Below are 12,666 nucleotides of genomic sequence, written 5' to 3'. Positions count from 1 at the left end.
GCCTTATTCATGAGCTTTTTAAGTTAAACAAGTAATTTCTCATTTTTGATGTATTATCGAAAGCACCAGAATTTCTATTTAACCAGCATCTACGAAAGCAAACTAAGGTGGAAGGCTGAGTAATTCTTTGCTGGCCCTGGGTTCCATAGTCAGTGGATCTGGTAATCATGATTTAATAAAAAAATTTGAATCATTTTATTCTCAATAGCAATTATTTGGCTCAAAGTATTCAAGTAGTTGTCCCAGAACCCCTCTTCATTTTCCCTCTGTAGACATAGGAACAACAGGTGAAAAGTAATCTTTAAAAATTAAAATGTCATAGTATTTCATATAAGATAGAGAACACAGTTTGCTTTCCTTGATTTCCCCTTCTAAAATGGAATGTTATCAATCAGTGGAAATTAAAACAAAATGAAATTCAAAATTAGATTAAGGGCAGTTTTGTACAAAATAAGTTATTAACATCCATTGAGGGGGCTGGCCCCATGGCCAAGTGGTTAGGTTTGCTCGCTCTGCTTTGGTGGCCCAGAGTTTGCTGGTTCCGATGCTGGGAACAGACCTAACACCGCTCATCAAGCCCTGCTGAGGTGGTATACCACGTGGAAGAACTACAAGGACCTACAACTAGGATGTACTGGGGACTTTGAAGAGAAAAAGAAAGAGGAAGATTGGCAATAGATATTAGCTCAGGGCCAGTCTTTCAAAAAAAAGAAAAGCAATGAGAAGCCATCAGAGGAGTAACTGGGATTGTTCTAAAAAAATCAAATAACCACCTATTTGCTTTTAATTTAACAAAGGAAAGAGTCCCCAAGAAATCTAAAATTGAGGGTTAAGAATTATCAGGTGAACTAAATATATGTCACCAGTTAGTTCCGGTAAGTGAAACCACAAACAAGATATTTTAGTTCAGTCCATCTTACCATGGTGACTAATTGAATGAGCGCTGGAAATGAAGCCAAACCTTCATTTGATGCACTTGTCTACATAACTGAGTGGCTGGGACCCAAAGCCCTGTGCTCAGTACTCATAACCAACTAAAATAAGTCACATAATCATGTGATGTATATCCTGTGATACACAAAACATTTAGTCCAAAAGTACACGTATGTGCCATCTATATTGTTCACACCTTCAGCATAGTTAGGTATAGACATAAGACCACAACAATCTTAATTTATATTCTCCATTTCCCTCTCTCTTTAAATCCCTTCCCATAAGGAAACATACCTTAAATCTACTTTATTGGTTGATACACTCTGTATATAATCTTTACTGCCCTCATATTAACCAAAATGCAATTGGTTCACTTTTCTCAACCATAACAACTCTGGTATAGTTATGGATTGATGATTTTGGTCATCTTTGGAGGAACCAATTAAAAATCACAATCTACTCCATAACCAGTCAAGCTGGCCATAGATTATAGAGGTCCTGAAGTTTTTCTAGAAATATTTGAATAGATAGTTAAGACTGAATATTAATATTTCCTTATCTGCAGTTATGTCAGATTCCAACTGATGAACAGGAATCGGCAAGAATCCAAGCATGTTGACCTTGGCACTGTCTAACTCTTCTCCAAAGAGGCTGCCAGTGGAAAGGAACACAGATTGCAAAGATGTTTGAAAACAAAGCACCTCTGAACATAGATTTAGCAATTAAGTTGAACACAAACAGTATTCTAGAGCTCTTGTCTTACCCTAAAATCTAGGTGAAAAGATGTTTGGTTACCACTTTATTTCTTCTGAAAAATAATGGAAAGATAAATATATTTAACAAACTGTGGCTTCAGAAATACCATTGTAGCAAACAATTTTATTAATCCTTTCATAAAAATGGCATTTAATAAATTCTCTCTAATACCTTGATGTTATTAAAAGCAAACAAAAGTCATTAAAACAGTTCCTGTGAGTTACATTAGCTCTTATAGCTTTACTTGATTTTTGTCTTATAAACTAACCTAAGACTAATAAGCAAATCAGGGTAAAAACAATACAATGTGTTTTCTTTACTTTATTTCAAAATACTGACTATAAATACATTCTTAATGTATTTCTCCCCAGCTCTTTGGATGCGACAATATCAACAACAACAAGAAAAACCTCACTGTGCTCATTTCATACAATGTCAATGTAGAAGTCATGCAAAATAGATTATAGATCAATATTAACGCCATACATTTCTGGATGTTTTCTTTCTGCAATACCTGTTGATGTTACTCATGAGGCCATGCCCTGTATAATTTATGCATCCTTACGGCTTAAAGAAATTAAATGTTTTTAAAAAGCAACAAAAGAAAGCTGGTCTTAAATGATTTTCTAATTAATATTTTTATTCAGTTTATTATTCAGAATGGAAAACTAAATATGGAATATAAATTGCTGTATAGATTTGAATCACTGTATTTTAATAGCTGCTTTCTCATAAAATTACACAAAGATTTACTTTTAAAGAATTGAATCATCTTTATTGATTTCATAAAAAAATAATTTAAAACTTGATTTATATTACATGGACATAATATATTATCTCAACCCTTTCACTGATTTTGTATAATCTAATTTTCTTTGCAACCATTCTAACAGAGTCCAAGCACATGATACAATGCCAAGAAGCCCATGATGTGTCAGACCACATTATAAGTGAGCAGTTCTTGGATTTTACTAGATCTGAATCAAATTCTACCAAAAATGCTGTACTTACATATATATATATATATATATATATATATATATATATATATATATATCTCATTCCTCAAGGGGTTAAACTAACATCAAGGTTATACCTGAAGCCAACAAAATGTAGATACAGTATTTTAACTGCGCTTGTACTCAACTCATAACTTATGCCTAACTATATTATCATAAAATGTACAAGTCGAACTAACGAGAGACAGGTGCAAAATAGTATACACTGTATGATGTAGGCACAATGACTTTAGTTAAGGAAAATATATCAGCCTTAACCAAGGATTTGTTACTGTCATTCACTTACAATTAGAACCTCCAAATAACCACATACATTTACTTAAAAAAAATAGTTGAACATTTATAACTTTCAGCAGAAGCCTATGAGATAGCCACTATGCTACAGCAAGATTTGAGATGGTGGTAGGTACTCTTGCCATTGACAACTCTGCAGAAACCTTGAAACAGCTTCAAAGCATCACCACACTGAATAAAAGGCATCCCAATGACCTATTATCCCCCGATCATGGACGGAGCTTTCCGGTTCATCCCATAAGTGTCCACTTAAGATTCCTCAATCCATACTTTATTGACAGGATAAACTAAAACACTTTCTTTGAAGCCTTTGCATCTTTATCCTGCCAGTATGCACTAGGAGCCCTTTAATCCATGAATACATGCCAGCACGGTAATGGCATATTAAAAGTCCTTATGAAATTTTAGATGAAAAGTTGTTGGGCACACATCTTCATGTCTTTTCTTTCAAGATCAGAAAGCAAGTATTTATTTGTATTTTTTAATATTCATATAAAGTTTTCACAGACATTGTCAAGAAAATTAAAATTACACATTAAAGTTTTAAGAGCACCAGCACATACATATGGAGACAATTTTTTTTGCCATTAAAAACAAATCTCCAAATTATCTATATGTATGCATATACACCCAAACACATCCACACACCCACCCACACACACACACACACACACCTCCAAGAATGCCAAGTTGTTTGTTTTTTATCTTGGAACAAACATAGAAAGCCCTGAAATTAGTAATTAATAAAGGGATTGCTGTTACAACTTTAATCATCATATCATTTTTGGAAGCTGCACCAAAACGTCTGCCATTTGAAATTCATGAGGAATGTTTATGTTTACCTTCTGGGTCATCTTACTGATTAATACAGTAATTATAGTAGAGGGAGCACAAAAAATATACATATGCAGGCAGGCCAAGAAAGCAATGTGTTTCGGGATGTCATTCCACGAATTGGGAACTCCTAAAAGTCTTCAAATATCTCCCATTATCAAGGCCTTCCTTCCTGTGACCAATTTGGGCTAGCAGTTAACAGCACAACCAAACACAGTGGCATATCCAGTTGTAGTTGCAGACTGAACTCATCTGAGACCAATGAAAGCATTTTACAGTGTGGCTTCGACAGCCGAGATTACCATGATGTTTACTGTTCTACTTGATTATCCGATAGTAGTCAGAATGATGAAAGAACAGGATACCGATGCAGACGAGATATAACTATTAACCTTACTCACTAACTTTTTAAGTATTTGTAGTGAAAACTATTTGAATTAAGCTCATAGAATCCTGAAAAGCAAGACAACTGATGTCAAATAACAACTGCCCCAGACACAATACTATAAAACTAAGGAACCTATTTTAAAATGCACAGTTGGTAACAAATCTGAATATGCTAAATTCTCAAGAATAGCACAGAACTGGTTTTTTTGTATTTTTGTCTCTTTTTTGGTTTTTTTGTTTGTTTTATTTTTAAATTATACCTAATCACAATGTCCAGAATATTTCTGTACACATAAGCTTCGGTTTCATTTTGGTATACGTTTTCTGTCTAAATTTATACTTATTGATAAATTCCCTGTGATCAGGAAAACAATTCAGGCATCTTAAATACATATTAAGGAGTACATATTTTCCTATTTAGTATACAAAGAACTTCATAAATATGAATTATGTTACAAAAATAGCTTTGGGTGCGCTCACACGGTAAGCACTTTGCTAATTTTGGACAACCTTTAAGGATTGTGGGTATTTCACGTAACTGAGAACAAACTCTAATGTTCGTTTAATTTGAGCCATGTTTAATTCTGATAGACATCACGTATTTCTTCAGATCACCACAAACGCTATGTAACTCACATTGATTTTTTTTTCTCTTTTAGGTTTTATGTATAGACAGGTAATGCTTAAAGTGTTCAAATTTATTTTATAGTTATGTAATGCATGGTATATTTTAAACAAATATTTGCACAATTTAACATTATAAATCCAGTGGTTTCAAGATGCAGGCCATAAAGGTTACCGATTTACAAATACTATCGAATGTTCTCTCTTTGCATGCTTTTTTTTTTTTTTTACTTTTCAGATAATCTTTACACAGAGTTGTTACAATGCCACAAATCAAAAGGATTATTCCAGTTCCACCAACTTAATCTACGTGCAAGGTGAAGGACCCAGCTAGGTACAAACACTGGTACCAGTTTTCTTGAGTTTGCTTTACAAAGCACAAAGAGACGAAGGTTTTGCATTGGGGTACAAAACAGATTTGCCTCTTGAGGTTAAATTCAGTGTATTATGTATATAAAGCATCCCTTTGGCAATAGAGTTTGCAGTATCCCCACAGGACTCCACAGTATAGGTTTTATGTAGTAAAATCTATTAAGGAAATTCTCTTCTACTGGACACATCTTTGCAGCTACAGTTAATGAGACACCCTTGGAAACACCTGCCTCTATGCCTATTGATAATATAGTATTTGGAAGTTAGAAGTCAACAAAAGGCACTTTCATCATTAAATAAATGTCCTCTGTATGAAGTAAGATTGCATGACCTAGATCTTGTTCAAAGCTGTCTGCTCCTCAAGGACCTGTAGGTAGTCGGGGGAACTCTGGAGTTTTGCCTTCAGTTCAAAATACTCACTGCTCTTCCTTTGCTCCACAACAATTTTACTGTGGTTGCCGCCTATCAGCGACTTCTTGTTTTTTTTGTCTTGTTGTTTTTCTGGATAGCGGATCTCAAAGCCACTGACACCTATGCTATTGTACTCCTTTTTGCTTTCAAGAAAATTCTGAATAAACACATTGGAATCCCTGCTTGGGAATAATTCATCCAACTCATCAATTGTGCTCAGTCTCTTCCTGGTATCCACATGTAATAAATCTTTCTCCTTGTCGGTAACATTTCTCATAATGACTTTCTGTCCCGGAGGATCTGAAAACATGAATCCGGTTTCTGACTCTTTCAAGCCACAGGTGTGGCTCTTGCTCATCTGTTCAATGGTTTGTGGAATGAAAGCTTCTGTGCTCAGTCCATCTTTTTTATTGGTTTTGTGGTCATGCTTCCTCAGCTGCAGCTGCATGGAGCCACACTCTGGATTCCCCAGGCCTTCATGCTTCACCGTGGGTTTCTTGTTCCGTCGGAGCACAAAAACAAGAAGGCAAAAAGCAACAAACACAGTTAAAATGAGGACCACTAAGATACTTAAGATTAAAATAGACAGAGGCACTGGGCCACCAGGAGGACTCCGAATGGGACCCAGCGGGGTGGTGAACGTAATGGCAGGTGCAGGGCTCGTGAATGGTGCAGATGGCTTGTTTAAGAGTTTGGGACATAAGATTTCATTTTTGAGGGACTTCAGTTCAATGTTGGCAAACTGAACAGGCGTCTCACATTTTAGCTCTTTCACAACAATCCCGTCGTTCAACTTCTCCAGCCACAGCTTTAATGCCACCAAGTCACAAGTGCAGTCCCACGGATTGCCCTCCAAGTCAATCTGTGTAAGAGACTGCAGCTGATCAAGGACCCCGCTGACAGGTAGGTACATGAATTTGTTGTTCCTCAGGTTCAGTCTAGCAAGGGGTGCTCCAGAAAAAATATAAACAGGCAGGCTCTTTAAGAGATTATTGTTTAAGTACAGTAACTGTAAATTTGGCATCGAGTCAAAGGTGCCTGCTAAGATTTCCTTGATCAAATTGTATTCCAAATACAGATACTGCAGGTTATGAAGGCCAGAAAATATTTCGGGATAGAGTCTTTCGATCTGATTGCCATTGAGATACAGCCTGCGTAAATTCGTGAGATTGTGGAACACGTCTCCCTTGATCGCTGTAATCTGATTGCTGCCTAAATGGAGCAAATCGAGTCCTTCAAACTCAGTGAAGTCTGCGATGTTCACATCTTTGATGCTATTGCCATTGACGTGCAACTTCTTGGCATTTAAAGGTTTCGGCATCAGTTCAGACATGGACTGTATATTTTTCTCTTGGCAGTTGACACTCAGTCCCAAATCTGAAGGATGTGTTTTGCAGAAGCAAGGTGCTGGGCAAGGTGTAAGAGGAGGCACCCTCGTTTGGTAAGACACAATCTGACTGAGATTTCGGTTGGAGAGGGCTTTGCCTGCCACAATTCCAGAGATCTTGGAAGGATTTGTCGTTTTCGGTGGTTTGGTCACTAATCTGTGTAAGGATGTTTGGGTAGTGTGACCATTGGGAGTGGTATAGCCATTTTCCAGCTGAGATGGAGGCAGGATTCGGACATCAAAATCACTGCCCGTGCCCATGGGGCATAATTCTTGTTTGTTGGTTTCTTTTAAAAGCCTTCCATATAAGTCACTGGGAGTTTCACAGATAGCTTCTCCTATGTAAATGTTATATGGCATATTCTCCAGCCAAGCTTTTAAAGGCAACAAATCACAGCTACAGTTCCATGGGTTATCTTCCAGCTGCAACTCGACAACACGTCCTATGTGTTCCAGAACTCCGATATAGGGGAGCTTCTGGATTCTGTTCCCTCGTATATCCAGATGGGTCAAAGATGCGAATCGGAAAATATTATCAGGAAGGAATGAAATCAGATTGTCATTAAGAATGAGAACTTTCAGTTTGTGGAGCTTATTGAAGGCTCCTCGTTCAATATACTTGATTAAATTGTAGTCAGCCTGGAGATACTCCAAGTTCTCTATGCCAAGGAAAGTGTCAGCTCGGAGAATCTTTAATTCATTGTTGTTCAAGTGCAACTGCTTTAACGCACTGAGCCCAAGAAAGGCTCCTCCCTCAATGTTCTGCAGTTTATTATTTCCCAGCTGCAGGGATACTGCGTGTGAAAAATTCAAGAATGTATTTGGATAGAGGATATTTAAAAAATTGTTTTGGAAATTGAGGTGATAAAAATTAGACCAAGGTGGTTTAAGCTGATTTGGTCTGTAGACTGAAACCTTCTCACAGTTGACATAGAGCACATTCTCAACCGACACGCAGGAGCACACATTGCAAATTTCCACCGTTATGTCAGAATCTGCATTTGTCGAAGAAATCAGGGCTGACAAAATCAGAAAGAGCCAAAGAAACATCTTCTTGCACTCAGCAAACAACTTTATGCTTCTGAATAAAGAGAAATAATCTAAAAAATAAAAAGAAAACATTTTTTCAATGATCATGACTTGAAAAATTATTTCTGTTTACATCATACCATAGCAAACACATGGCTGTAATTATTAAGCTTCGTATTTTTAAGGCATTGAAAACTCCAGGCATTCTCACTCAGTTGAACAATAACCACCAAAAATGTCATACATTTTCTTTCCATACCTGTAGTTTATACAAAATTTACATGTGCAGAGCACATGACAAACAACAGGGAAAAAGACTGGAGATCATGCTTAAACCTTAACAATCTGAAAATATTTTCTCCACATGGACCACCAAACTCCATCCTTGAACACAAACCTTAAGCTTCCTATTTGCAGCTCTAATGACTGATCCCAGAGCATCCTGCACGCCACTAAGCTAGCACCACAAGGCATTTCTATTTGTAGACGTCTACTCTTTAGGCTTCAGCTTGATAAGAGGCCCAGCAGAGCCCTGAGTTCGGTGGAGGATGGCAAAGGGAGGACTGGGTTGTTTTAAAGAGGACAGTCAAAAGACCGAGGTGGAGGAGTCCTGGGAAGAGATCTGCCTGAGTTTCAGCCCACAGGTAAGCACATTGCCATGAATCAGTTCACTCCTGTACACTGATGCCTTAAAAAGCACAGATGACACTGTGAGGTTCCAAAAAAATAACCCAGTAGGGGATGGCCAAATTTTATTTTCAGGTAAACAAACGGTATCTAGTTTCCTGTCAGTCATATCCCCAAAAGGGAAAAAGCCTTTTGTCTTTGGGTCCCTGAAAGCAGGAGAGAAACCTGCTTGCTCCTGTATTGCCTAGCTGATGTCCAGACAGCTTTCTCACTCCCAAGAAATGGTTCTGCCTGCCTTGCCCTCTCCCACTCCTTTGTGTGCCCCTTTGAATCCAGGTCCGACTGACACTTGGCTCAATTGCTTATCTCCTTCACTTTGACCACAGACTGCCACTGCTGAGGAAGAGGAGTTCACACACGACAATCCTTGAGTGGCTTTATCTGCAGTGCCAGATGATACATTTAGTACAACAAACGTTTGAAAATGTTTGACTTAAGATCATCAGTTCCCAAACATCCCCTTCTCAATATTATCACCTCATGTCTCTTGTCTATAAACAAATCGAGAATCACTTAGTAGAGTTTAATGCTTAGCAAATTAACCCACTGTAGCCAATTCCTTAACTACTGCATGCATACACAACTATATGCAATGCTTCATGGAAAAGATTAAAAGGAACCATAAGCACTGTGCATTTTGTTGATGCGGTTCTAGCCATGTGAGTCTTTTCCACCTTGAATGCGAAGCTGGCTGCAATTTCAATATGGTTACCACCAAATATTAATTAAATAAATAAATTACCCAGGAACACACAATGAGGGAATGATACAAAGAAAGAAGTGTCACACAGAAACTCCTTTGTTTATTTTGCCCAGGAGGAATCAGCTACTGGTAAAACCAAACATGTCTCAAGGTAGACAATCCATTAGCCACGACCCAGGAAGATGTGCATTTTAAGTAGTTTGTTTCAGCATACAGCCAGCACTGCCAAGATGCTCCTTGGCTGCCATATAAACGTGCGTTTCCCCTATTCACTGTAATAGCTTGATTGGCAGTGCAAAAAGAAGTCATAATTCTTAAGTATGACATCATCCAAAACAACTTTCATTGTAAAATCAAAAATTGACTTGATTTTTTTGCCTTGCTATAGATGTGGCCTTCAACAGTTACTCTGGTTCAGTTGAATTTCTTGTTACTACCCCCTACCCTCCCAAAAAGAAACCAAAAAGCAACCAAACTAAAAGAACAAAGCAAAAGACAAAAGCCCGAATAACCTGGATTCAGTACAAAAACAAGAACAAGAAGCATCAACAGATCTGAAATTGCATAACGAGCTGCCCTCCTCCTCATAATTTCTACTTGAAGTAGCACTGGGGAAAAGGCGCAGGGACCAGCTAGGAAGTTCCCAAAGGCAGCTCGCTGAAACAGAGGAAGCCGAAGACAGCTGGAGGCTCAGGCAAGGGAGAGGGGGAGTCCAGTCGAACCGCCAAGGAGAAAAGGGAAGAGGGACTGAAACGGCAAGAGACCACGGAGAAGTGGAGAAAGGAAGAAAAAGAACTAGGAGACGAGAACCGGAAAGAGGAGAAAGGGGCACTGAACATAAGCGAAAGAAACTTCACATTCACATGGTACCAAGAAAACATGCACAATTTAAAATCAGAGGAAAAAAAAGGTAAAAAAAAAATAAAAGCCCACAAAGTATGAGTTGGGTACCAGAAGCCATCTCTCCGGCTGACAAGAGCGGCCGGTTTCCCTATCTGCCTCTCCGTCTCTCTCTCTCTCTGTGCCCCTCAACACTCTAGGCTCCCACCGCCGGTCACGACCGCACAAACGTAGCCTTACCACAAATCGGGCATCCACCAGAGTGCCGCGCTTGTCGCTCCGCGCCCGTGAGGAGGGAACTGGCCTGCGGGAGGCCGACGACTGGGGAAGGTGGGCCAAGGTGGCTCCCCTGGAGCTGGCAGGAGAAATCTCCGTCGGCCCGCTTGGGGGGGGGGGGGGGGGGGGGACCCCGCGGAGAGACTCAGTCACTGCCAACCCCTGTGCGCTACCTCGGGCCGGCAGCGACGCGGCTGGAGGGGCCGCTGGCGATGGCGAGTACTGCAATGTTTTGCCGCATCCCAATGCCCGGAGCCGGCACGCAGGCCCCTCCTCGGTCCCGGGCCCAAGCAGCGGCCTCGTGGGCAGGGCAGCGGAGGCGGGGACCGCTTGAGACGTCGCGGGGGCCTGATTCAGCCCCGCTGCGCACACATTTCTCCGCGCGCTCTCGTCCCACAAGGGGCAGCTGCTGGAGTTTCCATCGGCCTCTCTAGACCAGGGCATGCGGTGTTTGAGGGAGAAGAAATGGCCAGCTCAAGCCATGAGGGCGATGGCCACTGGGGAGTCCCTGGTCCGCTTGTCACAGGCAGAGTGACCCCGTGGCTCTGTGGCCAAGAGCGGCGGCCCCGGTTCCCCCTTGCCGAGCCCCCCTCCCCTGGCCAGCCACATAATGCTGCTCTCACCAAGCCAGAAACCAGCTCAACATTTGGGCATCTTGCAAAGTCGCGCTGCCAGCGATTGCCCGGCTTTGCAGGGCTTTTAGAGTTACCCACCGGCTTCTCTTGTATTCCCTGTCTTGCTGGGTGCCAGCAATCTCCGACCAGCTCGCGGGCCACTGCTGGGAGCCCCAGATCCACGTCCGCCTAGAGTGCCTGCGACGGGGGCGCAGAAAACAAAGCCCAGCCCAGCGCAGCGGCCCTAATAGCCCAAGCCCAAGCCGCCCTAGAGCAGGACACTTTCCCCGCCGCCCTGGCCGCGCGGGGTGCAGCGATGCTAAGGATACCAGACTCTTTCCGTCCTCAGGGACTTGCCGCGCCGTGGGCATGCAAGCGGAGGGTGGGGGGCTGGAGGGGTAACCACTACGGCCGCTTTGGCCCCTCAGTCGGCCCCAAAGCAACACGACCAAAACTAAAAATAATAAGCTACCTACCCTCCTCCGCGCGCACGCGCGCGCGCACACAGACACACACGCGCGCGCGCTGCTAAACCGAGCGGGGAAGAGGCAGCGCGTGTCAGTGCAGTTCGCACAGCCCCCGCTGGAGATTCACCCACCTCTGGAGCCAGCGGCTCTCGCAGGGTACGCCGCGCCGCGCCGCGCTGCGATCCGCTCTGCAGTTTCCGCGATGGTCTCTACGTGATTCGGCTCGAGCTCCTCCGCGCCCGCTCGCCTGTCAGACCCACCGAGCAGCCCTCGCAGGCGGGCAGCGGCGTGCGCGCGCACTCGGCCAGACACCGCGCGTGCACCCAGCCCCTCGCACACGGGCTGCACCTTTACATACACGCGGCGAATCCCCGCCCCCGCCCCCGCCCTCCGTCCCCCCCCCCCGCAGACTCGCAGCTCCCCCACTCAACCATCTCGACCCCCGCGCATTCCTGAGGCCTCCCCGTCCCCCACCAAGACACCCCCACTTGATTCCTCTTTTACCCACACTCCGGGAAAGACAGCGCACTTTCCTCCCGGCATCTGCCTCCTCTTTCTTGCCTAAAACACCCCCTAGGTAGGAGCGACCCCTTTCCTCAAGCATAGAGACCCCAGTCCCCCAACATGGGCGCGACAGCCTCCATTCCCCCCACCACTTACACGCACACTCGAGTCCTTTCTCCTCCCCCAGTTCCCTAAGAACGAAGGCACGCGCATACACACACACACACACACACTACCGGGGCGTTCCTTTGAGAGAGCAACCAAGAACCCAGGCAAAGCCAAAGAAACGCGGAAGAGCCTGGGGGGAGGGGGATCGAGGGAGGTAGAGAGGGGCGTCGAGTCTACGCGGAATTGAATAATTCCAGAATCAAGGGGGGGTGAGTCAACAACAATGACATTCAAAGGCAACAATCGAACTTGGGCTTTGTATCACGGGTACGGTACCTTTGGCTCACTGTCACCCCGCAGAACAGAGGGCTCCAGGAATACTTCGGTAGCGGGCGATCCTGGATGGAGCTTTCTTGGGACC

At 42.7% G+C, this 12,666-nt stretch overlaps 1 protein-coding gene across 2 annotated transcripts; it reads right to left on the bottom strand.

Annotated features, from left to right (window-relative positions):
* Positions 1-2,841: 2,841 nt before the first annotated feature.
* Positions 2,842-12,224, bottom strand: SLITRK4 (SLIT and NTRK like family member 4). Of its 2 annotated transcripts, XM_046672751.1 has the most exons (3): positions 11,266-11,392; positions 10,517-10,631; positions 2,842-8,117 (listed from the first exon to the last, which is right to left on the bottom strand). In XM_046672751.1, the coding sequence occupies exon 3, from the start codon at positions 8,065-8,067 to the stop codon at positions 5,551-5,553; it is 2,517 nt and encodes an 838-aa protein (XP_046528707.1). In that variant the 5' UTR covers positions 8,068-8,117; positions 10,517-10,631; positions 11,266-11,392; the 3' UTR covers positions 2,842-5,550. The 2 variants fall into 2 exon arrangements, with proteins under 2 accessions (XP_046528707.1, XP_046528708.1); XM_046672752.1 differs by lacking the exons at positions 10,517-10,631; positions 11,266-11,392 and adding an exon at positions 11,765-12,224.
* Between the last annotated feature and the right edge of the window lie 442 nt (positions 12,225-12,666).

Source organism: Equus quagga, chromosome 10, assembly GCF_021613505.1.
Source record: "Equus quagga isolate Etosha38 chromosome 10, UCLA_HA_Equagga_1.0, whole genome shotgun sequence".
Classification (NCBI taxonomy): Eukaryota; Metazoa; Chordata; class Mammalia; order Perissodactyla; family Equidae; genus Equus; species Equus quagga.
The sequence above is the reverse complement of the archived record's forward strand: the minus strand, read 5'-3'. Positions and strand labels throughout refer to the sequence as shown.

Coding starts and splice junctions, on each gene's coding strand:
- SLITRK4 (XM_046672752.1), bottom strand. CDS start 8,067: ATGTTTCTTTGGCTCTTTCTGATTTTGTCAGCCCTGATTTCTTCGACA.